A 22,624-nucleotide genomic window follows, 5' to 3' on the forward strand; every position below is an offset into this window, starting at 1 on the left:
GGAGTCCTAGGAGGGCGTAGGCCCACCCACTTGGGAGCCCAGCCAATCAGAATTAGTTTTTCCCCATAAAAGTGCTTTATTACAGACAGAAATACTCCTCCATTTCATCGCCTGTTGGTGAAAAAGCCAGATGTGGAGGTCCTGGGCTGGCGTGGTTACACGTGGTCTGTGGTTGTGGAGGTCCTGGGCTGGCGTGGTTACACGTGGTCTGTGGTTGTGGAGGTCCTGGGCTGGCGTGGTTACACGTGGTCTGTGGTTGTGGAGGTCCTGGGCTGGCGTGGTTACACGTGGTCTGTGGTTGTGGAGGTCCTGGGCTGGCGTGGTTACACGTGGTCTGTGGTTGTGGAGGTCCTGGGCTGGCGTGGTTACACGTGGTCTGTGGTTGTGGAGGTCCTGGGCTGGCGTGGTTACACGTGGTCTGTGGTTGTGGAGGACCTGGGCTGGCGTGGTTACACGTGGTCTGTGGTTGTGGAGGTCCTGGGCTGGCGTGGTTACATGTGGTCTGTGGATGTGGAGGTCCTGGGCTGGCGTGGTTACACGTGGTCTGTGGTTGTGGAGGTCCTGGGCTGGCGTGGTTACACGTGGTCTGTGGATGTGGAGGTCCTGGGCTGGCGTGGTTACACGTGGTCTGTGGATGTGGAGGTCCTGGGCTGGCGTGGTTACACGTGGTCTGCGGTTGTGGAGGTCCTGGGCTGGCGTGGTTACACGTGGTCTGCGGTTGTGGAGGTCCTGGGCTGGCGTGGTTACACGTGGTCTGCGGTTGTGGAGGTCCTGGGCTGGCGTGGTTACATGTGGTCTGCGGTTGTGGAGGTCCTGGGCTGGCGTGGTTACACGTGGTCTGTGGTTGTGGAGGTCCTGGGCTGGCGTGGTTACACGTGGTCTGCGGTTGTGGAGGTCCTGGGCTGGCGTGGTTACACGTGGTCTGCGGTTGTGGAGGTCCTGGGCTGGCGTGGTTACACGTGGTCTGCGGTTGTGGAGGTCCTGGGCTGGCGTGGTTACACGTGGTCTGCGGTTGTGGAGGTCCTGGGCTGGCGTGGTTACACGTGGTCTGCGGTTGTGGAGGTCCTGGGCTGGCGTGGTTACACGTGGTCTGCGGTTGTGGAGGTCCTGGGCTGGCGTGGTTACACGTGGTCTGCGGTTGTGGAGGTCCTGGGCTGGCATGGTTACACGTGGTCTGCGGTTGTGAGGCTGGTTGGACATACTGGCAAATTCTCTAAAACAACATTGGAGATGGCCTATTTACCTTTATTTAACTAGGCAAGTCAGTTAGGAACAAATTCTTATTTTCAATGACGGCCTACTGGGGAACAGTGGGTTAACTGCCTGTTCAGGGGCAGAACCACAGATTTGTACCATGTCAGCTCGAGGATTTGAACTTGCAATCTTTCGGTTACACGTCCAACACTCTAACCACTAGGCTACCCTGCCGCCCCGATAGACAAGTTAACATTCAGTTCACTGGCAACAGCTCTGGTGGACGTTCCTGCAGTTAGCATGCCAATTGCATGGTCCCTTAAAACTTGAGACATCTGTGCCATTGTGTTGTGTGATAAAACTGCACATTTTAGATTGGCCTTTTATTGTCTCCAGCACAAGGTGCACCTGTGTAATGATCATGCTGTTTAACCATCTTCTTGATATGCCACACCTGGCAGGTGGATGGATTATTTTGGCAAAGGAAAAATGTTCACTAACTGGGATGTAAACAAATGTGTGCACAAAATTGGAGAGAAATAAGCTTTTTGTGCAAATGGAACGTTTCTGGGATCTTTTATTTCAGCTCATGAAACATGGGACCAACACTTTACATGTTGCATTTATATTTTTGTTCAGTATAGTTGGAAAGAGAGCCCAGAATTATGTTGACCTCCTTAACTCATAGGAAGTCCCACCAAGTTGACTACATACCCTTCAATGGCGCTGCTAGTGCTGAGTGATTAGTGCTTTTTGAGGTCGGTTCAGTTTCGGTTAGATAAGAAAATAATCAAGTATTTTTACATTAAATGCACTATTCATAATGTGGGTTGAATACTGTAACAACACAGAATAAAACAAATGAATCAAATTCCCATGAAGGTAGTGACTGCCCATTACTGCTTACCACTTAATACCCATCATTTATTCACATGACTTTAATCAAATATTTCAGTTGTTGTGCATTTACATTTGTTTCATTTGATGACTTTATTATTTCATTCCAAGTCATCATCTCATCTCCATAGAGCTGCTGCCTATGCTGTCTGACAAAATCACTATTTTAGTAGTTCTTTAAAGTAAATGAGGCATATTTTATGACTGCTGAATACCAGCTAACAATCACTTAGATCATGTATTTTCAGGTAGAGATATCTTGTGAAGCAACAGATGCTCTCTATATCACCTCACAATCACGCATTCTTCTGTCTCTTCCATAGCAATTGAAAAGAAACACAGATGGGACAAGTAGATTCGCAATGGATTATGGTCATTGTAGTTAATTACCACGTTTATGCACTAAACTAATGTTGAATATTAGCCCTGTTGGAAACTACAACTCCCTACTATATTGCACAGTTCAGGCTGTATGCAATATATCTAGAGTTTCTAGAGAAACTGTGCAACCCAAACAAAATGGAATTCAAATAATTTAACCTCCGTCGGTCAATTAGTTGTTAAAAAAACGAAAAATAACCGACATTTAGATGAATCGCTCAGCACTAGGCACTACACATGCTAAAACAGATTTTGTGCCAACTCCACCCTCTATTCATCTCTATGACCCTGCCTCATGTATCTCCAGACTCAGCTTTGTGCCAACTCCACCCTCTATTCATCTCTATGACCCTGCCTCATGTATCTCCAGACTCAGCTTTGTGCCAACTCCACCCTCTATTCATCTCTATGACCCTGCCTCATGTATCTCCAGACTCAGCTTTGTGCCAACTCCACCCTCTATTCATCTCTATGACCCTGCCTCATGTATCTCCAGACTCAGCTTTGTGTCAACTCCACCCTCTATTCATCTCTATGACCCTGCCTCATGTATCTCCAGACTCAGCTTTGTGCCAACTCCACCCTCTATTCATCTCTATGACCCTGCCTCATGTATCTCCAGACTCAGCTTTGTGCCAACTCCACCCTCTATTCATCTCTATGACCCTGCCTCATGTATCTCCAGACTCAGCTTTGTGCCAACTCCACCCTCTATTCATCTCTATGACCCTGCCTCATGTATCTCCAGACTCAGCTTTGTGTCAACTCCACCCTCTATTCATCTCTATGACCCTGCCTCATGTATCTCCAGACTCAGCTTTGTGTCAACTCCACCCTCTATTCATCTCTATGACCCTGCCTCATGTATCTCCAGACTCAGCTTTGTGTCAACTCCACCCTCTTAGTCACTTTATCTTTCCATGTCCTTGGACTCAGGAGTACATCTGAAATGGCACCCTATTCCCTGTAAAACACCTTTATAGGGCTCTGGTAGTAGTAGTACACTATAGAGAAGAGGGGGCCATTAATCCAAATCACCATTATTCACCAAGTACATTTACACATACCCAGAATGTGCCTTGGTGCTGCCAGCAGTAGACAATATACAAACAGAATACAGACACATAGACATCATACAGAATGAACAACATCGGAACAGTGACCATAAAACATCAAACTGTGGAGTAGAGGCTGATGACAGTGGGAACAGACCATCTACAGAGGGGCTATATCTATATAAGCAGAGGGAGGGATCCTGCCGTGGATACTGTGTTGTACAGAGGTGTACATAGTGCAAAGGCAGTATAGTGCAGATTAGTGGTTGAGGTCATTGATGAGAAGGTTCAGGAAATCGGCCCAATGCAAAGTCATATGAATGTTTTCCCAACTGTCCTACAGTTGTCGTGAGAAAATAACTTGACCATTTACAAAAGAGATACAGCCTGTATATGTGTAATGTTGGCTCCTGGACTGAATGTACGAGTGTGATGTGGACCTTGTTTGTTAAATGACATGATATGCTAACCTGGTCCCAGATCTGTTAATGTGGTCTTGACAAGTCCTATGGCCATCCTCAAGTTGGCAAAACTGCACTAACAGATCTGGGACCAAGCTAATGTTATGCTGCTTTGATAGTTGATAGTGAATATTTTCCTTCTCTTTTGAGACTGGACTGAATAATACATTTCAAGGCCAGTGGGAACTGACTGAATGTGATCGGGCCATTTTGTGTCTCTAGTGAATAATACATTTCAAGGCCAGTGGGAACTGACTGAATGTGATCGGGCCATTTTGTGTCTCTAGTGAATAATACATTTCATGGCCAGTGGGAACTGACTGAATGTGACCGGGCCATTTTGTGTCTCTAGTGAATAATACATTTCAAGGCCAGTGGGAACTGACCGAATGTGACCGGGCCATTTTGTGTCTCTAGTGAATAATACATTTCAAGGCCAGTGGGAACTGACTGATCGGGCCATCTAGTGATTTCGGGCCAGTGGTAACTGACTTTGTGAACTGACTGAATGTGACCGGGCCATTTTGTGTCTCTAGTGAATAATACATTTCAAGGCCAGTGGGAACTGACTGAATGTGACCGGGCCATTTTGTGTCTCTAGTGAATAATACATTTCAAGGCCAGTGGGAACTGACTGAATGTGACTAGTGAATAATACATTTCAAGGCCATTTTGTGTCTCTAGTGAATAATACATTTCAAGGCCAGTGGGAACTGACTAGTGAATGTGACCGTGGCCATTTTGTGTCTCTAGTGAATAATACATTTCAAGGCCAGTGGGAACTGACTGAATGTGACAGGGCCATTTTGTGTCTCTAGTGAATAATACATTTCATGGCCAGTGGGAACTGACTGAATGTGACCGGGCCATTTTGTGTCTCTAGTGAATAATACATTTCAAGGCCAGTGGGAACTGACTGAATGTGATCGGGCCATTTTGTGTCTCTAGTGAATAATACATTTCAAGGCCAGTGGGAACTGACTGAATGTGATCGGGCCATTTTGTGTCTCTAGTGAATAATACATTTCAAGGCCAGTGGGAACTGACTGAATGTGATCGGGCCATTTTGTGTCTCTAGTGAATAATACATTTCAAGGCCAGTGGGAACTGACTGAATGTGATCGGACCATTTTGTGTCTCTAGTGAATAATACATTTCAAGGCCAGTGGGAACTGACTGAATGTGACAGGGCCATTTTGTGTCTCTAGTGAATAATACATTTCAAGGCCAGTGGGAACTGACTGAATGTGACAGGGCCATTTTGTGTCTCTAGTGAATAATAACAGCTGTTTTGGAAACTACTAGAGAGACAGACATTGATTCTGTGGATGTATTCCCTTGTTAATTTCTTTGTATTGCTGAAGATGTATATTAATTTATTTATCGCTTTGTGTTGTGAAGCTTAACATTATAACAAGCACTGCAGGTACAGGAACCATTTTTTAATATTCTATAGCTGTAAATGACTAAATTTGAAAGGGAGAATTGTGAATTACTTGAAAAGGTTTCTCCAATGAAAAAAAGACTAATATGTCAGTTGTTACTTCAAATACTTCAGAAATTGCTCATCTAAAAGAAAACATGGAAGGATGAATTTCTAAAGTATTCTCATATGTCATTTTGGTGTCCTGCCTACAGGTTCTTTCCATGTATTGTAACTTATCTTTACCAGCAGGGGGAGACAAAGTCAAAACTTTGAACACACTCTTATTCAGATTTTTACATGGCGAGAATCTCAATTCAATTTGCTCGACTCCTCGCGTCCTCTTCGCTGCCCTCTCCTGGTTGAAAACGTGGACACAAATGTGCTTGTATATTTGTATAGCATATAGTTTTTAAACATGAGCATGCGTTTCTCTTCCGAGAAGAAAACAACTGATTTTGTGGCGGATTTCAAAACGCTTCTACGATATGGAGCCGAGCAGGTACATTTGTGCTTCCTCGCTGGGAGAAGGCTATTGAGGAGGACACTACTCTGTTCACCTATTAACAAATTGACACTCGTCTACATATGGCGACCACTTTTCATTTTATGGGTCACGAAAGAGAAAAGTACTTAGGAGACGAGAAGAGGAGAGACTTTACCAATTGAGAAACTCCCATGACTTCCAATGTGTTCTTTTTAAGTGACAAAGAGATTGAGACACATTGGATTAGATCAAGAGTCCCAACAATGACTAGTATTTTGTTGTAATCTTTATTGTATTGAACTTTAATTTGAGAAGAAAGTCAATGCACACTGAAAAGTAGTAAAACATCTCATGAAGGTATAACAATACATTCTCTGAACATCTCATTTCAAGTTATGTAAATACTGTACATTTAATATTCTGTTTCTATGGATGTTGATGGTAATACACTGAAAGTACACAAAGGATCTTTGTGAAATACTGATTATTAACCGAGAACTGATAAAAGATGAGAATCAAATGACATCTTCATTTGTGGTTAAGGAAGAAAAGAAAAATGTCATGTAAATACAAACATCCTTGAAGATTTTCAAAAGATATGACCCTGATTAAACATTTAAAGATGACAAACACTTTATATACATTACATTCACCATATATATACAGTATATTACAAAAAATAGGCAGCAAAAGAGTATTGATGATTCAAACAACATGAAACAATAGCCTAGTCATAAAGATATTGCAAAATATTATTGGTTTCCCTTTCTTCATTATTGTATATTTCGTTCCAAATTACTGTACAACACTTTAGACAAAATCCACAAAAAAAATATTTTATTTGCCTCATTTGAGTTCTCTCTAGGTTCAAGGCTTCATTATCAAGCTAGGTCTACACTTACCACAACTACAAGAGATCTACGGAAGGCTCAACTAAACATTTACTGGCAGGAAAAGACAACTTAAATCAATTCAACATTTTGTACATCGTAATTAGTATTTTTCCACCAGAAAAATTGATGTATGCATTAACCATAATCTATCTCTAAAACTGTACTTACTTTAGATGTATTGGACTTCAGAGTGATTTTGAAATTGCCACTGAATTCAAATCTGCCTTTATTTTGATTGACAGGTACACTACACTTTAACTTCTAACATTTTCCATCAATGTCTTGACTTTAACGTTGAATATACATTTCACTACATTCGGTTATGGGTGATCTTTAGCAAAATGCTTGTTATAAATGAATACCACTGTAGGAGATTAGAATGCTGGTGAGTTGAAGTAGGTTGAAAAGGCCTGAACATATGACTTACTGATGTAGAATCTTAAATTTGATCACTCTTTGTCGCTGAGAGGAAAAGCAAATGTGTGATGTATTCCAGGTTTAAAAAGGCTTCTAAAGATTGTAATTTCCACTTTAAAATGTCAGACTTGATTTGCCTTAACGGAAATGTATCAACAAAAATGTCCATTCATTTTAATCCACATAATAATTCACATTTCCAGTTGCTGCTGGATTATTTTCCTGTGGTCAAGAACTGGCTCAAATTAAGATCCTACATCTGTACTGTGAGACTGAGCCAGCATGACAACTGACAATGACCTGACTATATACATTCGACTACATACAATATATACATTCATCCAGACACTGTACAGGGATACATTAATACAATGAGCTCTGCGGGACTTTCTCTCTTTTCCTTTTCTTATTATGAACACGTTGGATCAGGCAGGAGAACTGACAGTGGAGTTTAACCGAGTAAGACAGTGATGGAGGTTCATTCAGTGATAGGGGATATAAGTGGTGTGTCCCAATAAACATATTTTTCCTGAAGTGTGCACTTGTACACTACTTACCACAAATCTAAAAGCATTGGATTGGTGGAGGTATGGGCTAGTTTCCATCATGCTTTTTACACCAATCATACTAACCCTTTCAGATCAGTGAAGGGAAGTAAACAAGTGCACACTTTGGGAGAAAGGAGTGATAATTGGGACATAAGCCAGGAGTCATACAGTGATAGGAAGGTAGACTGCAGGGGTCATGGGGTCAACCAGGGATAATAATAATCATTGATTAAACTTTTATAGCTCTTTTCATTTACAGACAGAATCTCAAGGTGCTTGTTAAGCAAAATAATCAACAAAAAGTAATTTAAAAAGAAATAGGCTAAAACAGTAGCTAGATCAGCTAGTTTGAGTGGTTCTATATCAGCTAGCTTGAGTGGTTCTAGATCAGCTAGTTCGAGTGGCTCTAGATCAGCTCGTTTGAGTGGTTATAGATCAGCTAGTTTGAGTGGCTCTCAAACAGTCATGGGGTTAACAGACAGTCATGGGGTTAACAGGGTCAGACAGTCATGGGGTTAACAGGGTCAGACAGTCATGGGGTTAACAGGGTCAGACAGTCATGGGGTTAACAGGGTCAGACAGTCATGGGGTTAACAGGGTCAGACAGTCATGGGGTTAACAGGGTCAGACAGTCATGGGGTTAACAGGGTCAGGCAGTCATGGGGTTAACAGGGTCATACAGTCATGGGGTTAACATGGTCAGACAGTCATGGGGTTAACATGGCAAGACAGTCATGGGGTTAACATGGTCAGACAGTCATGGCCAGACAGTCATAGGGTTAACATGGTCGGACAGTAATGGTCAGACAGTCAAAGGGTTTACTTGGTCAGACAGTCATAGCGTAACATGGTCAGACAGTCATAGGCTAACATGGTCAGACAGTCATAGGGTAACATGGTCAGACAGTCATAGGGTTAACAGGGTCAGGCAGTCATAGGGTTAACAGGGTCAGACAGTCATGGCCAGACAGTCATATGGTTAACATGGCCAGGAAGTAATGGTCAGACAGTCATAGGGTAAACAGGGTCATACTCATGGGGTTAACAGGGTCAGACAGTCATAGAGTCAGACAGTCATAGGGTTAACATGGTCGGACATTCATTGGGTTAACATGGTCAGACAGTCATATGGTAACATGGTCAGACAGTCATAGGGTTAACATGGTCAGACAGTAATGGTCAGACAGTCATAGGGTTAAGATGGTCACAGTCATAGCGTAACATGGTCAGACAGTCATAGCGTAACATGGTCAGACAGCCATAGGTTAACATGGTCAGACAGTCATAGGGTTAACATGGTCAGACAGTCATAGGGTAACATGGTCAGACAGTCATAGGGTAACATGGTCAGACAGTCATAGTGGATCAGACAGTCATAGGGTCAGACAGTCGTAGGGTTAACATGGTCAGACAGTTATGGTCAGACAGTCATAGGGTAATCAGGGTCAGACTCATGGGGTTAACAGGGTCAGACAGTCATAGTGGATCAGACAGTCATAGGGTCAGACAGTCGTAGGGTTAACATGGTCAGAGAGTAACAGGGTTAACATGGTCAGACAGTCAAAGGATTCACAGGGCCAGGCAGCCAAAGGGTTAACAGGTTCAGACAGTCATGGTCAGACAGTCATAGGGTTAACAGGGTCAGACAGTCATGGTCAGACAGTCATAGGATTAACAGGGTCATACAGTCATAGGGTTAACATGGTCAGACAGTCATGGGGTTAACAGGGTCAGACAGTCATGGGGTTAACAGGGTCAGACAGTCATGGGGTTATCAGGGTCAGACAGTCATGGGGTTAACAGGGTCAGACAGTCATGGGGTTAACAGGGTCAGACAGTCATGGGGTTAACAGGGTCAGACAGTCATGGGGTTAACAGGGTCAGACAGTCATGGGGTTAACAGAGTCAGACAGTCATGGGGTTAACAGAGTCAGACAGTCATAGGGGGTTAGACAGAGTCAGACAGTCATGGGGTTAACAGGGTCAGACAGTCATGGGGTTAACAGGGTCAGACAGTCATGGGGTTAACAGGGTCAGACAGTCATGGGGTTAACAGGGTCAGACAGTCATAGGGTTAACAGGGTCAGACAGTCATGGGGTTAACAGGGTCAGACAGTCATGGGGTTAACAGGGTCAGACAGTCATGGGGTTAACAGGGTCAGACAGTCATGGGGTTAACAGGGTCAGACAGTCATAGGGTTAACAGGGTCAGACAGTCATGGTCAGACAGTCATAGGGTTAACATGGTCAGACAGTCATGGTCAGACAGTCATAGGGTTAACATGGTCAGACAGTCATAGGGTTAACAGGGTCAGACAGTCATAGGGTTAACAGGGTCAGACAGTCAGGGTCAGACAGTCATAGTGGATCAGACAGTCATACGGTTAACATGGTCAGACAGTCATGGTCAGACAGTCAAAGGATTAACAGGGTCAGACAGTCATAGGATTAACAGGGTCAGACAGTCATAGGATTAACAGGGTCAGACAGTCATAGGGTTAACATGGTCAGACTCATGGGGTTAACAGGGTCAGACAGTCATAGTGGATCAGACAGTCATAGCATCAGACAGTCATAGGGTTAACATGGTCAGACAGTCATAAGGTTAACATGGTCAGACAGTCATGATCAGAGAGTCATGGTCAGACAGTAACAGGGTTAACATGGTCAGACAGTCATGGTCAGACAGTCAAAGGATTAACAGGGCCAGACAGCCAAAGGGTTAACAGGTTCAGACAGTCATGGTCAGACAGTCATAGGGTAAACAGGGTCAGACTCATGGGGTTAACAGGGTCAGACAGTCATAGTGGATCAGACAGTCATAGGGTCAGACAGTCGTAGGGTTAACATGGTCAGACAGTCATGGTCAGAGAGTAACAGGGTTAACATGGTCAGACAGTCAAAGGATTCACAGGGCCAGGCAGCCAAAGGGTTAACAGGTTCAGACAGTCATGGTCAGACAGTCATAGGGTTAACAGGGTCAGACAGTCATGGTCAGACAGTCATAGGATTAACATGGTCATACAGTCATAGGATTAACAGGGTCCTACAGTCATGGGGTTAACAGGGTCAGACAGTCATGGGGTTAACAGAGTCAGACAGTCATGGGGTTAACAGGGTCAGACAGTCATGGGGTTAACAGGGTCAGACAGTCATGGGGTTAACAGGGTCAGACAGTCATGGTCAGACAGTCATAGGGTTAACAGGGTCAGACAGTCATGGTCAGACAGTCATAGCATTAACATGGTCAGACAGTCATAGGGTTAACAGTGTGACAGTCATAAGGTTAACATGGTCAGACTAGGTTAACATGGTCAGACTAGGTTAACATGGTCAGACAGTAATAGGGTAAACAGTGTCAGACAGTAATAGGGTAAACAGTGTCAGGCAGTCATAGGGTTAACAGTGTCAGACAGTCATACGGTTAACATGGTCAGACAGTCATAGGGTTAACATGGTCAGACAGTAATAGGGTTAACAGTGTCAGACAGTAATAGGGTAAACAGTGTCAGACAGTCATAGGGTTAACAGTGTCAGACAGTAATAGGGTAAACAGTGTCAGACAGTCATAGGGTTAACAGTGTCAGACAGTAATAAGGTTAACATGGTCAGACAGTCATAGGGTTAACATGGTCAGACAGTCATAGGGTTAACATGGTCAGACAGTCATAGGGTTAACATGGTCAGACAGTCATAGGGTTAACATGGTCAGACAGTCATAGGGTTAACATGGTCAGACAGTCATAGGGTTAACATGGTCAGACAGTCATAGGGTTAACATGGTCAGACAGTAATAGGGTAAACAGTGCCAGACAGCACTGATGGGTTAAGAGTCATGACTGGATATAGAAGTACATTCACAGATGCAGAAGGAGGTGGAGCAGTGGGTCCCAGAAAACAGGAGGAGAGAAGAGAGAAAGGAGAGGAAAATAGAAAGGTGAGGAGAGATGGGAGAGAGGTGAAGAGAGGAGAGAAGAGAGAAAGGAGAGGAATAGAGAAAGGTGAGGAGAGGAGAGATGGGAGAGAGGTGAAGAGAGGAGAGAAGAGAGAAAGGAGAGGAAAATAGAAAGGTGAGGAGAGGAGAGATGGGAGAGAGGTGAAGAGAGGAGAGAAGAGAGAAAGGTGAGGAGAGATGGGAGAGAGGTGAAGAGAGGAGAGAAGAGAAAGGAGAGGAATAGAGAAAGGTGAGGAGAGGAGAGATGGGAGAGAGGTGAAGAGAGAGGAGAGAGAGAGAGAAAGGAGAGGAAAAGAGGGAGGTGAGGAGAGATGGGAGAGAGGTGAAGAGAGGAGAAGAGAGAAAGGAGAGGAATAGAGAAAGGTGAGGAGAGGAGAGATGGGAGAGAGGTGAAGAGAGGAGAGAAGAGAAAGGAGAGGAGAGGAGAGATGGGAGAGAGGTGAAGAGAGGAGAGAAGAGAAAGGAGAGGAAAAGAGGGAGGTGAGGAGAGATGGGAGAGAGGTGAAGAGAGGAGAGAAGAGAGAAAGGAGAGGAAAAGAGGGAGGTGAGGAGAGGAGTGAGACACCTCACAGATAACCTTAGAATATGGACATAATGGATTATTTCAGAGAGCATAGAGGACAAAGGAAAGACAAACTGGGTGGTTAGTGACGTAGGTATATCTCACACATGATCGGCTCTCTATCTCACAGGCTGAGGCCACAGGTAGTCATATAACATCACCTTGTATGAGTGTAACACATCTGACGTGGAGAAGGACACGAGCTAGCACGCGCACACATACGCACACACACACACCCAGTGTTCTAACATGCACATCCAGCACTCTTCATCTCCTTGTTGACGTAGTCCTGAAGCTTAAACTTGGGCTCGTTGGGCTCCTTCATAGACCTGTGCTTCAGCTCTCTGAGAGAGAAAGGAAGAGATCAGAAGGGAGGAGGAAAAGAGACAAAGAGATGGAATGGAGTGAGAAGTCGAGTAGGAGGAAGTGGAACAGTGTAAATTAATAGAGAGAGAGAGAGCCAGGGTCTAGGGAGTGAAGGCTAGAGGCCAGGGTCTAGGGGCTGAAGGCTAGAGGCCAGGGACTGAAGGCTAGAAGCCAGGGTCTAGGGGCTGAAGGCTAGAGGCTAGGGTCTAGTGGCTTAAGGCTAGAGGCCAGGGTCTGAAGGCTAAAGACCAGGGACTAGAGGCTAAAGGCTATAGAGTCCAGGGTCTGAAGGCTAAATACCAGGGACTAGAGGCTAAAGGCTATAGAGTCCAGGGTCTGAAGGCTAAATACCAGGGACTAGAGGCTAAAGGCTAGAGAGCAGGGACAAGGGCCTAAAGACCAGGGCCTAAAGGCTAGAAGCCAGGGTCAAGGGGCTAAACGCTAGAGCCTAAAGACTAGAGGCCAGGGACAAGGGGCTAAAGGCCAGGGACAAAGGGGCTAAACGCTAGAGACCCGGGGACAAGGGGCTAAAGGCCAGGGACAAGGGGCTAAAGGCTAGAGGCCAGGGACAAGGGGCTAAAGGCTAGAGGCCAGGGCTAGAGGCCAGGGACTAAAGAATAGAGGACAGGGGCTAGGGCTTGTTTCTGGACTGGACCCCTGTGTAGTTTCATACTCACTTGGCCACAGCAGTGAAGGATAACTCCACATTGAGGCCAGACTTTGCACTGGTCTCCATGTATGGAACCCCAAACTCCTGCAGAGAAACAGACAGGCAGGGTATCTTGAGTTGAACACGCCACATTCACATTGTCTTGAGTGTCTTTGTAGCTAGTCTAGAGCACCAGATATCCTCCCTGATAGCCTGGGGACAAGGTTACTTTGCTGCTAATGGTAACAGTATTAGAGACCATTGTTGCCCCCTGGCTGGCCAGGCAGTAACAAATGATGTGTGTGTTTTAGGCACAGCAGCTAATGACAAAGAATATTGAGCATAAACCCATATTAACATTCACCATCAGCACCCAGAAGACACAACAACACAGAGACCCACAGGGAAATAATACAGACACTACAACACATCTGTCCTGGGGTGACTATAGTACTGCTGGGAGTGCACCTTCAGAACCATTCCAATGAGCAGATTGGAATACTAGCTATGTGACAAAGAATTCCTCAGGCAGGGTGTGTGTGTGAGATTAGTCTCAGCATCCAGCACCATAGTAATGACTAGGCTAATGTGTTCCTCTCTCCAGGTTTATGCTATCAGCACTAGAGGTATGCACCAGACTGGGTTTAAATACTATTTGAAGTCTATTAAATACTTTGAGCGCATGTCTGGAGAGTCGGATGCGCGGAGTTTGGAATTTTGAGACTTTTATTGGTTCCATTGCGAAAGCAAGCTCAATCAAGCCCATCTAAACTATTTGACATGATTTCAAATAGTAGCTGAACCCAGGTCTGCAAGGCACTTTGATATCTGTATTGTAGCCGTGTTCCACAGCGGTAGTCAGGGGGAAGGAGAAAGTGTGTTCACATTTCCTGCAACGTTCAAAGTCCTGTTTGCACCAGTATCTGTATTCATCTGAGAGTGCATTGCTGTGCAATTGAGTTAAACTAAATATTCCTCACTATTGTATTGTATGCATGTGTTTATAGAGAAAATACAAACATATGAAAATGAGATGTCCAACCTATAGAAGCATGAAAAAGTCTGTAGATAATATCAAGATAGCAGGCCGTGGTGCAAAGATCCTTGGTGCAAAGATACTGTACACAGACAGACTACATTCAGGTTCTATGGTAAAGTAATATCTCATAAACCTGGCCTTTCTTCTTGATATTTATCTTTGATTTTTGCAGACGGTGCATTTTCCTCCCAACAGTGAAAATCAATATGAATTAGATCAATGGACTAAGTCAAAGAAAAGACAGAGAGTGAGAGAGAGAGTGAGAGAGAGTGAGAGCGTGAGAGAGAGTGGGAGAGAGTGAGAGAGAGTGAGAGAGAGAGAGAGAGTGAGAGAGAGAGTGAGAGAGTGCTTTAGCAACGTATACATATGTTTTCAATGCCAATAAAGCTGCTAGAATTGAATTGAGAGAGAGAGAGAGACAGAGAGAGAGCAAGAGACAGACAGAGAGCGAGCGAGAAAGAGAGAAACAGAGAGATATATACAGAGAGAGAGACCGAGAGAGAGAAAAAGAGAGAGAAAGAAAAAGAGAGGAGAGATACAGAGAAAGGGAGATACAGAGAGAGATAGAGAGAGAAAAAGACACACAAACAAAGAGAGATGCAGATATGTATATATATATATATATATAAAGAGACAGATACAGTCGAAAGTTTACATACACTTAGGTTGGAGTCATTAAAACTCGTTTTTCAACCACTCCACAAATTTCTTGTTAACAAACTATAGTTTGTGCATGACACAAGTAATCTTTCCAACAATTGTTTACAGACAGATTATTTCACTGTATCACAATTCCAGTGGGTCAGAAGTTTACATACACTAAGTTGACTGTGCCTTTAAACATCTTGGAAAATTCCAGAAAATGATGTCATGGCTTTAGAAGCTTCTGTCAGGCTAATTGACATCATTTGAGTCAATTGGAGGTGTACTTGTGGATGTATTTCAAGAACTACCTTCAAACTCAGTGCCGCTTTGCTTGAGATCATGGGAAAATAAAAATAAATCAGCCAAGATCTCAGAAAAAAAATTGTAGACCTCCACAAGTCTGGTTCAAATGCCTGAAGGTACCACATTCATCTGTACAAACAATAGTACGCAAGTATAAACACCATGGGACCACGCAGCCGTCATACCGCTCAAGAAGGAGACGTGTTCTGTCTCCTAGAGATGAACATACTTTGCTGCGAAAAGTGCAAATCAATCCCAGAACAACAGCAAAGGACCTTGTGAAGATTCTGGAGGAAACAGGTACAAAAGTATCTATATCCACAGTTAACAAACGTTAACAAACGACAAACGTTCAGATTTTTCTTTTTTGAGGTCACTCTCTTTTCAAAGTTTTCATTGGGAATCCAGATTTCTAATGGACAACCCTGCAGTTCCTATCGCTTCCACTGGATATCAACAGTCTTTAGAAATTGGTTGAGGTTTTTCCTTTGAGAAATGAAGAAGTAACACTGTTCAGAATGAGGGAAGTGTACTCTTTGATAGAGGCGCGTGACCTGAAAAGCTCGCTCCACTTTGTTTTCCTCCGGTATTGAACACAGATCATCCAGTCTTCAATTTTATCGATTATTTACGTTAAAAAACACCTAAAGTTGTATTAGGAAAGTAGTTTGACATGTTTGGACAAAGCTTACAGGTAACTTATGAGACATTTTGTAGTCAGGTTGCGCGACTTGGAACCAGTGTTTCTCTGGATCAAATGCTCCAAATAAATGGACATTTTGGATACATATCGACGGAATTAATCGAACAAAAGGACCATTTGTGATGTGTATCGGACATATTGGAGTGCCAACAGAAGAAGCTCGTCATAGGTAAGGCGTGAATTCTATCTTTATTTCTGCGTTTTGTGTCGCGCCTGCAGGGTTGAAATATGCTTTTCTGTCTTTGTTTACTGCTATCCTCAGATAATAGCATCGCTCGCCGAAAAGCCTTTTTGAAATCTGACACGTTGGCTGGATTCACTACGAGTGTAGCTTTCATCTGGTATCTTGAATGTGTGATTTCATGAAAGCTAAGATGTTATAGTAATTTATTTGAATTTGGCGCTCTGCATTTTCACTGGATGTTGGCCAGTTGGGACGCTACTGTCCCGCATATCCGAGAGAGGTTAAACGAGGAAGAAGCTACTGCTCCATAACCACCATAAAAAGTCAAACTACGGTTTGCAACTGCACACGGGGACAAAGATCATATTTTTTGGAGAAATGTCCTCTGGTCTGAGGAAACAAAAATCTCGGGAAACAAAACTCTTTGCCCATAATGACCATCGGAAAAAGGAGGAGGTTTGTTAAGCCGAAGAACACCATCCCAAACGTGAAGCACGGGGTGGCAGCATCATGTTGTGGGGGTGCTTTGATTGCAGGAGGGACTAGTGCACTTCACAAAATAAATGGCATCATGACAAAAGAAATTATGTGGATATATTGAAGCAACATCTCAAGACATCAGTCAGGAAGTTAAAGCTCAGTTGCAAATGGGTCTTCCAAATGGACAATGACCCCAAGCATACTTCGAAAGTTGTGGAAAAATGGCCTAAGGACAACAAAGTCAAGGTATTGGAGTGGCCGTCATAAAGCCTTGACCTCAATCCTATAGAAAACGTGTGGGCAGAACTGAAAAAGTGTGTGCGAGCAAGGAGGCCTACAAACCTGACTCAGTTACACCAAATCTGTCAGGAGGAATGGGCCAAAAATGACCCAACTTATTGTGGGAAGCTTGTGGAAGGCTACCCGAAACATTTGACCAAAGTTAAACAATTTAACGCAATGCTACCAAATACTAATTGAGTGTATGTACACTTCTGACCCACTGGCAATGTGATGAAAGAAATAAAAGCTGAAATAAATCACTCTACTATTATTCTGACATTTCAAATTCTTAAAATAAAGTGGTGATCCTAACTGACCTAAGACAGGAAATTTTCACTAGGATTAAATGTCAGGAACTGTGAAAAACTGAGTTTAAATGTATTTGGCTAAGGTGTGTGTAAACTTCTGACTTCAACTGTAGATACACAGAGGGAGAGATACACAGAGAGAGAGAGATACACAGAGAGAGAGAGATACACAGAGAGAGAGAGATACACAGAGAGAGAGATACACAGAGAGAGAGAGATACACAGAGAGAGAGAGATACAGAGAGAGATACACAGAGAGAGAGAGATACACAGAGAGAGAGAGATACACAGAGAGAGAGAGATACACAGAGAGAGAGAGATACACAGAGAGAGAGAGATACAGAGAGAGAGAGAGATACACAGAGGAGAGAGATACACAGAGGGAGAGAGATACACAGAGGGAGAGATACACAGAGAGAGAGATACACAGAGAGAGAGATACACAGAGGGAGAGATACACAGAGGGAGAGATACACAGAGAGGGAGAGAGATACACAGAGGGAGAGATACACAGAGGGAGAGATACACAGAGAGAGAGAGATACACAGAGAGAGAGATACACAGAGGGAGAGAGATACACAGAGGGAGAGAGATACACAGAGGGAGAGATACACAGAGAGAGAGAGATACACAGAGAGAGAGATACACAGAGGGAGAGAGATACACAGAGAGAGAGATACACAGAGGGAGAGAGATACACAGAGGGAGAGAGATACACAGAGGGAGAGATACACAGAGAGAGAGAGATACACAGAGAGAGAGAGATACAGAGAGAGAGAGATACACAGAGGGAGAGATACACAGAGAGAGAGAGATACACAGAGGGAGAGATACACAGAGAGAGAGATACACAGAGAGAGAGAGAGATACACAGAGAGAGAGAGAGATACACAGAGGGAGAGATACACAGAGGGAGAGATACACAGAGAGAGAGAGATACACAGAGGGAGAGATACACAGAGGGAGAGAGAGATACACAGAGGGAGAGAGATACACAGAGGGAGAGATACACAGAGAGAGAGATACACAGAGAGAGAGATACACAGAGGGAGAGATACACAGAGGGAGAGAGAGATACACAGAGGGAGAGATACACAGAGGGAGAGATACACAGAGAGAGAGAGAGATACACAGAGAGAGAGATACACAGAGAGAGAGAGATACACAGAGAGAGAGATACACAGAGAGAGAGAGATACACAGAGAGAGAGAGAGATACACAGAGAGAGAGAGAGATACACAGAGAGAGAGAGATACACAGAGAGAGAGAGATACACAGAGAGAGAGAGATACACAGAGAGAGAGAGATACAGAGAGAGAGAGATACACAGAGAGAGAGATACACAGAGAGAGAGATACACAGAGAGAGAGAGATACACAGAGAGAGAGAGATACACAGAGAGAGAGAGATACACAGAGAGAGAGAGATACACAGAGAGAGAGAGATACAGAGAGAGGGAGACAGTTAATTGACCGTGGTGTCTTTCACTGTTCGAGTCAATCTGCATCTTCCTCAGTATTAACTAATTTCTTTAAAGTGACACTCACCTTGGCCAGCCTCTCTCCATCCTCTCTCTTCACCACCCTCTGCTGTGTGGCATCAGCCTGGGGAGAGATCAGAAAAAGAAAAGCAAGAGAGAGAGAGACCGAAAGAAAGACAGAAAGAGAGAGATGAGAAAGGTAGAGATTCTCTGATACCACCATCATGCATGACTAGCCTCAGTATCACTATCATCAATGCAGGGGCTTGTCTTAAAAATCACCTTGTTCCAGGAGGGTTACGTAATGGAAAACAACACATTCCGTACAGAATATGGGATCAGACCTACAATTCTTAATGAGTCTAGATTATGTGTGAGCATTCTAATGAGAGGATGATTCCCGGTGTGTGGGGACTGTTTCGATTAGACTAAACATCTGGACCAAGCATCTGTTCCCTGCTCTAGCAGTATGTGGATGGGACTTATTTATAGTAGCAGTGATTTGTTACATCCCTCCTGCATATGTGCTGATCTGGTGTTGTGTCTGTGTTGTTATCTGGCAGCAGATGTGTCAGGGTTAGAAGCAATTCCAGTAGACTAGAGGTAACTTTATTGTTCCAATGGACATAGTTTTGAATCAGGAAGTAGACACTGAAGTACTCATAGAACATATACAAGTGAATCCGGACGCCGGGTTACTAAGTAGGCTCAGATTGATGCTCAATGTTAAAACCAGAATGATTGCAACCTGCCTACACGTCGTTTTAAAGTACAATAGACCAACACAGCTACTGTATTAGGTCAAAGCTGTGTGTTGGAAAACCTTGGTAGAGCATGGGTGGAGTGGGCATTGTAGTGCTCATTTTAATTTCCTTTCTTTTTGAGCTTCAGAAAAATGCGTATTCTCACTTAAAAGGTAGATTTAGTGTTTAGTGTTACACTATGAGGATATACTGTGAATAGATCCTCCAAGTCCTGGGCTACGTTTATACTGTACAGTTGTTTTAGTTTCTCTGTCTATTGTTTATGGTTGTTGTGTCTGTCTGTTTTTGTTGTGTCTGTCTGTCTGTTTTCTTTGTGTCTGTCTGTCTGTTGTGTCTGGGCTGCTGTCTGATGTGGCTGCAGGTGTATCCGTCTGGGTTCAGGCCTAACCCAGGAAACCTCACCTTGTTTCCCAGCAGCATCAGGACCACATCCTGCTGGGCGTAATCATGGATCTCAGTCAGCCAGGCCTGGGGTGGAGATGACAACAATTGGAGAGACATGATAAGGAAACACTCAGGATACAGAGTGGAGAGTCACTCAGGATACAGACAGGAGAGTCACTCAGGATACAGAGAGGAGAGTCACTCAGGATACAGAGAGAGCGAGAGGAGAATCACTCAGGATACAGAGAGAGAGAGGAGAGACACTCAGGATACAGACAGGAGAGTCACTCGGGATACAGCGAGAGCGAGAGGAGAATCACTCAGGATACACACACAGAGAGAGAGAGAGACACTCAGGATACAGAGTGGAGAGTCACTCAGGATACAGACAGGAGAGTCACTCAGGATACAGAGAGGAGAGTCACTCAGGATACAGAGAGGAGAGTCACTCAGGATACAGAGAGGAGAGTCACTCAGGATACAGAGAGAGAGAGAGAGACAGACACTCAGGATACAGAGAGAGAGAGAGAGACAGACACTCAGGATACAGAGAGAGAGAGGAGAGACACTCAGGATACAGAGAGAGAGAGGAGAGACACTCATGATACAGAGAGAGAGAGGAGAGACACTCAGGATACAGAGAGAGAGCCGAGAATCACTCAGGATACAGAGAGAGAGCCGAGAATCACTCAGGATACAGAGAGAGAGGAGAGACACTCAGGATACAGAGAGAGAAGAGACACTCAGGATACAGAGAGAGAGAGAAGAGACACTCAGGATACAGAGAGAGAGAGGAGAGACACTCAGGATACAGAGAGAGAGAGGAGAGACACTCAGCATACAGAGAGAGAGAGGAGAGACACTCAGCATACAGAGACAGAGCCGAGAATCACTCAGGATACAGAAAGAGAGAGGAGACACTCAGGATACAGAGAGAGAGAGAGAGAGGAGACACTCAGGATACAGAGAGAGAGAGAGAGAGGAGACACTCAGGATACAGAGAGAGAGAGAGAGGAGAGACACTTGGGATACAGAGAGGAGAGACACTCATGATACAGAGACAGAGGATAATCACTCAGGATACACAGAGAGAGAGGGGAGATTCACTCAGGGTACAGAGAGAGAGAGGAGAGACACTCAGGATACAGAGAGAGAGAGAGAGAGAGGAGAGACACTCAGGATACACAGAGAGAGAGAGGAGAGACACTCAGGATACACAGAGAGAGAGGGAGAGACACTCAGGATACAGAGAGGGAGGGAGAATCACTCAGGGTACAGAGAGAGAGGAGAGACACTCAGGATACACAGAGAGAGAGGGAGAGACACTCAGGATACAGAGAGAGAGGAGAGACACTCAGGATATACAGCGAGAGAGAGAGAGAGGAGAGACACTCTGGATATACAGAGAGAGAGAGAGAGAGAGAGGAGAGACACTCGATATACAGAGAGAGAGAGGAGAGACACTCGGGATACAGAGAGAGAGAGGAGAGACACTCGGGATACAGAGAGAGAGAGGAGAGACACTCGGGATACAGAGAGAGAGAGGAGAGACACTCGGGATACAGAGAGAGAGGAGAGACACTCAGGATACAGATAGAGAGAGAGAGAGAGAGAGAGAGGAGAGACACTCAGGATACACAGAGAGAGAGAGGAGAGACACTCAGGATACACAGAGAGAGGAGAGACACACGGGATACAGAGAGAGAGAGGAGAGACACTCAGGATACAGATAGAGAGATAGAGAGAGAGAGAGAGGAGAGACACTCAGGATACACAGAGAGAGGAGAGACACTCAGGATACAGAGAGAGAGAGGAGAGATACGGGATACAGAGAGAGAGAGGAGAGACACTCGGGATACAGAGAGAGAGGAGAGACACTCGGGATACAGAGAGAGAGAGGAGAGACACTCGGGATACAGAGAGAGAGAGGAGAGACACTCGGGATACAGAGAGAGAGAGGAGAGACACTCGGGATACAGAGAGAGAGAGGAGAGACACTCGGGATACAGAGAGAGAGAGGAGAGACACTCGGGATACAGAGAGAGAGAGGAGAGACACTCGGGATACAGAGAGAGAGAGGAGAGACACTCGGGATACAGAGAGAGAGAGAGGAGACACTCAGGATACAGAGATAGAGAGAGGAGACTCAGGATACAGAGAGAGAGAGAGGAGACACTCAGGATACAGAGAGAGAGAGGAGAGACACTCAGGATACAGAGAGAGAGAGGAGAGACACTCAGGATACAGAGAGAGAGAGAGAGGAGAGACACTCAGGATACAGAGACAGAAAGAGGAGAGACACTCGGGATACAGAGAGAGAAAGAGGAGAGACACTCGGGATACAGAGAGAGAGAGAGGAGAGACACTCGGGATACAGAGAGAGAGAGGAGAGACACTCAGGATACAGAGAGAGAGAGAGAGGAGAGACACTCAGGATACAGAGAGAGAGAGGAGGAGAGACACTCAGGATATGGAGAGAGATAGGAGAGACACTCGGGATACAGAGAGAGAGAGAGAGGAGAGACACTCAGGATACAGAGACAGAAAGAGGAGAGACACTCGGGATACAGAGAGAGAGAGAGGAGACACTCAGGATACAGAGAGAGAGAGAGGAGAGACACTCAGGATACAGAGAGAGAGAGAGGAGAGACACTCAGGATACAGAGAGAGAGCCGAGAATCACTCAGGATACAGAGAGAGAGCCGAGAATCACTCAGGATACAGAGAGAGAGGAGAGACACTCAGGATACAGAGAGAGAGAGAG

The 22,624-nt window shown here is 44.6% G+C and overlaps 1 protein-coding gene across 1 annotated transcript in view; it reads right to left on the reverse strand.

The window, feature by feature from the left end:
• Positions 1 to 12,200: 12,200 nt before the first annotated feature.
• LOC112226262 (ras-related protein Rab-26-like) overlaps positions 12,201 to 22,624 on the reverse strand; it is a 103,727-nt gene continuing 93,303 nt past the window's right edge. Inside the window, exons 6-9 of the mRNA XM_024390635.2 lie at positions 19,879 to 19,944; positions 18,780 to 18,836; positions 13,317 to 13,393; positions 12,201 to 12,617 (exon numbers count right to left, since the gene is read on the reverse strand). Coding sequence (XP_024246403.2) covers positions 12,518 to 12,617; positions 13,317 to 13,393; positions 18,780 to 18,836; positions 19,879 to 19,944 — 300 coding nt within the window. The 3' untranslated portion in view covers positions 12,201 to 12,517. The remainder of the gene's footprint in view (positions 12,618 to 13,316; positions 13,394 to 18,779; positions 18,837 to 19,878; positions 19,945 to 22,624) is intronic.

The sequence above is a fragment of the Oncorhynchus tshawytscha genome, unplaced genomic scaffold (genome assembly GCF_018296145.1).
Source record: "Oncorhynchus tshawytscha isolate Ot180627B unplaced genomic scaffold, Otsh_v2.0 Un_scaffold_12182_pilon_pilon, whole genome shotgun sequence".
Classification (NCBI taxonomy): domain Eukaryota; kingdom Metazoa; phylum Chordata; class Actinopteri; order Salmoniformes; family Salmonidae; genus Oncorhynchus; species Oncorhynchus tshawytscha.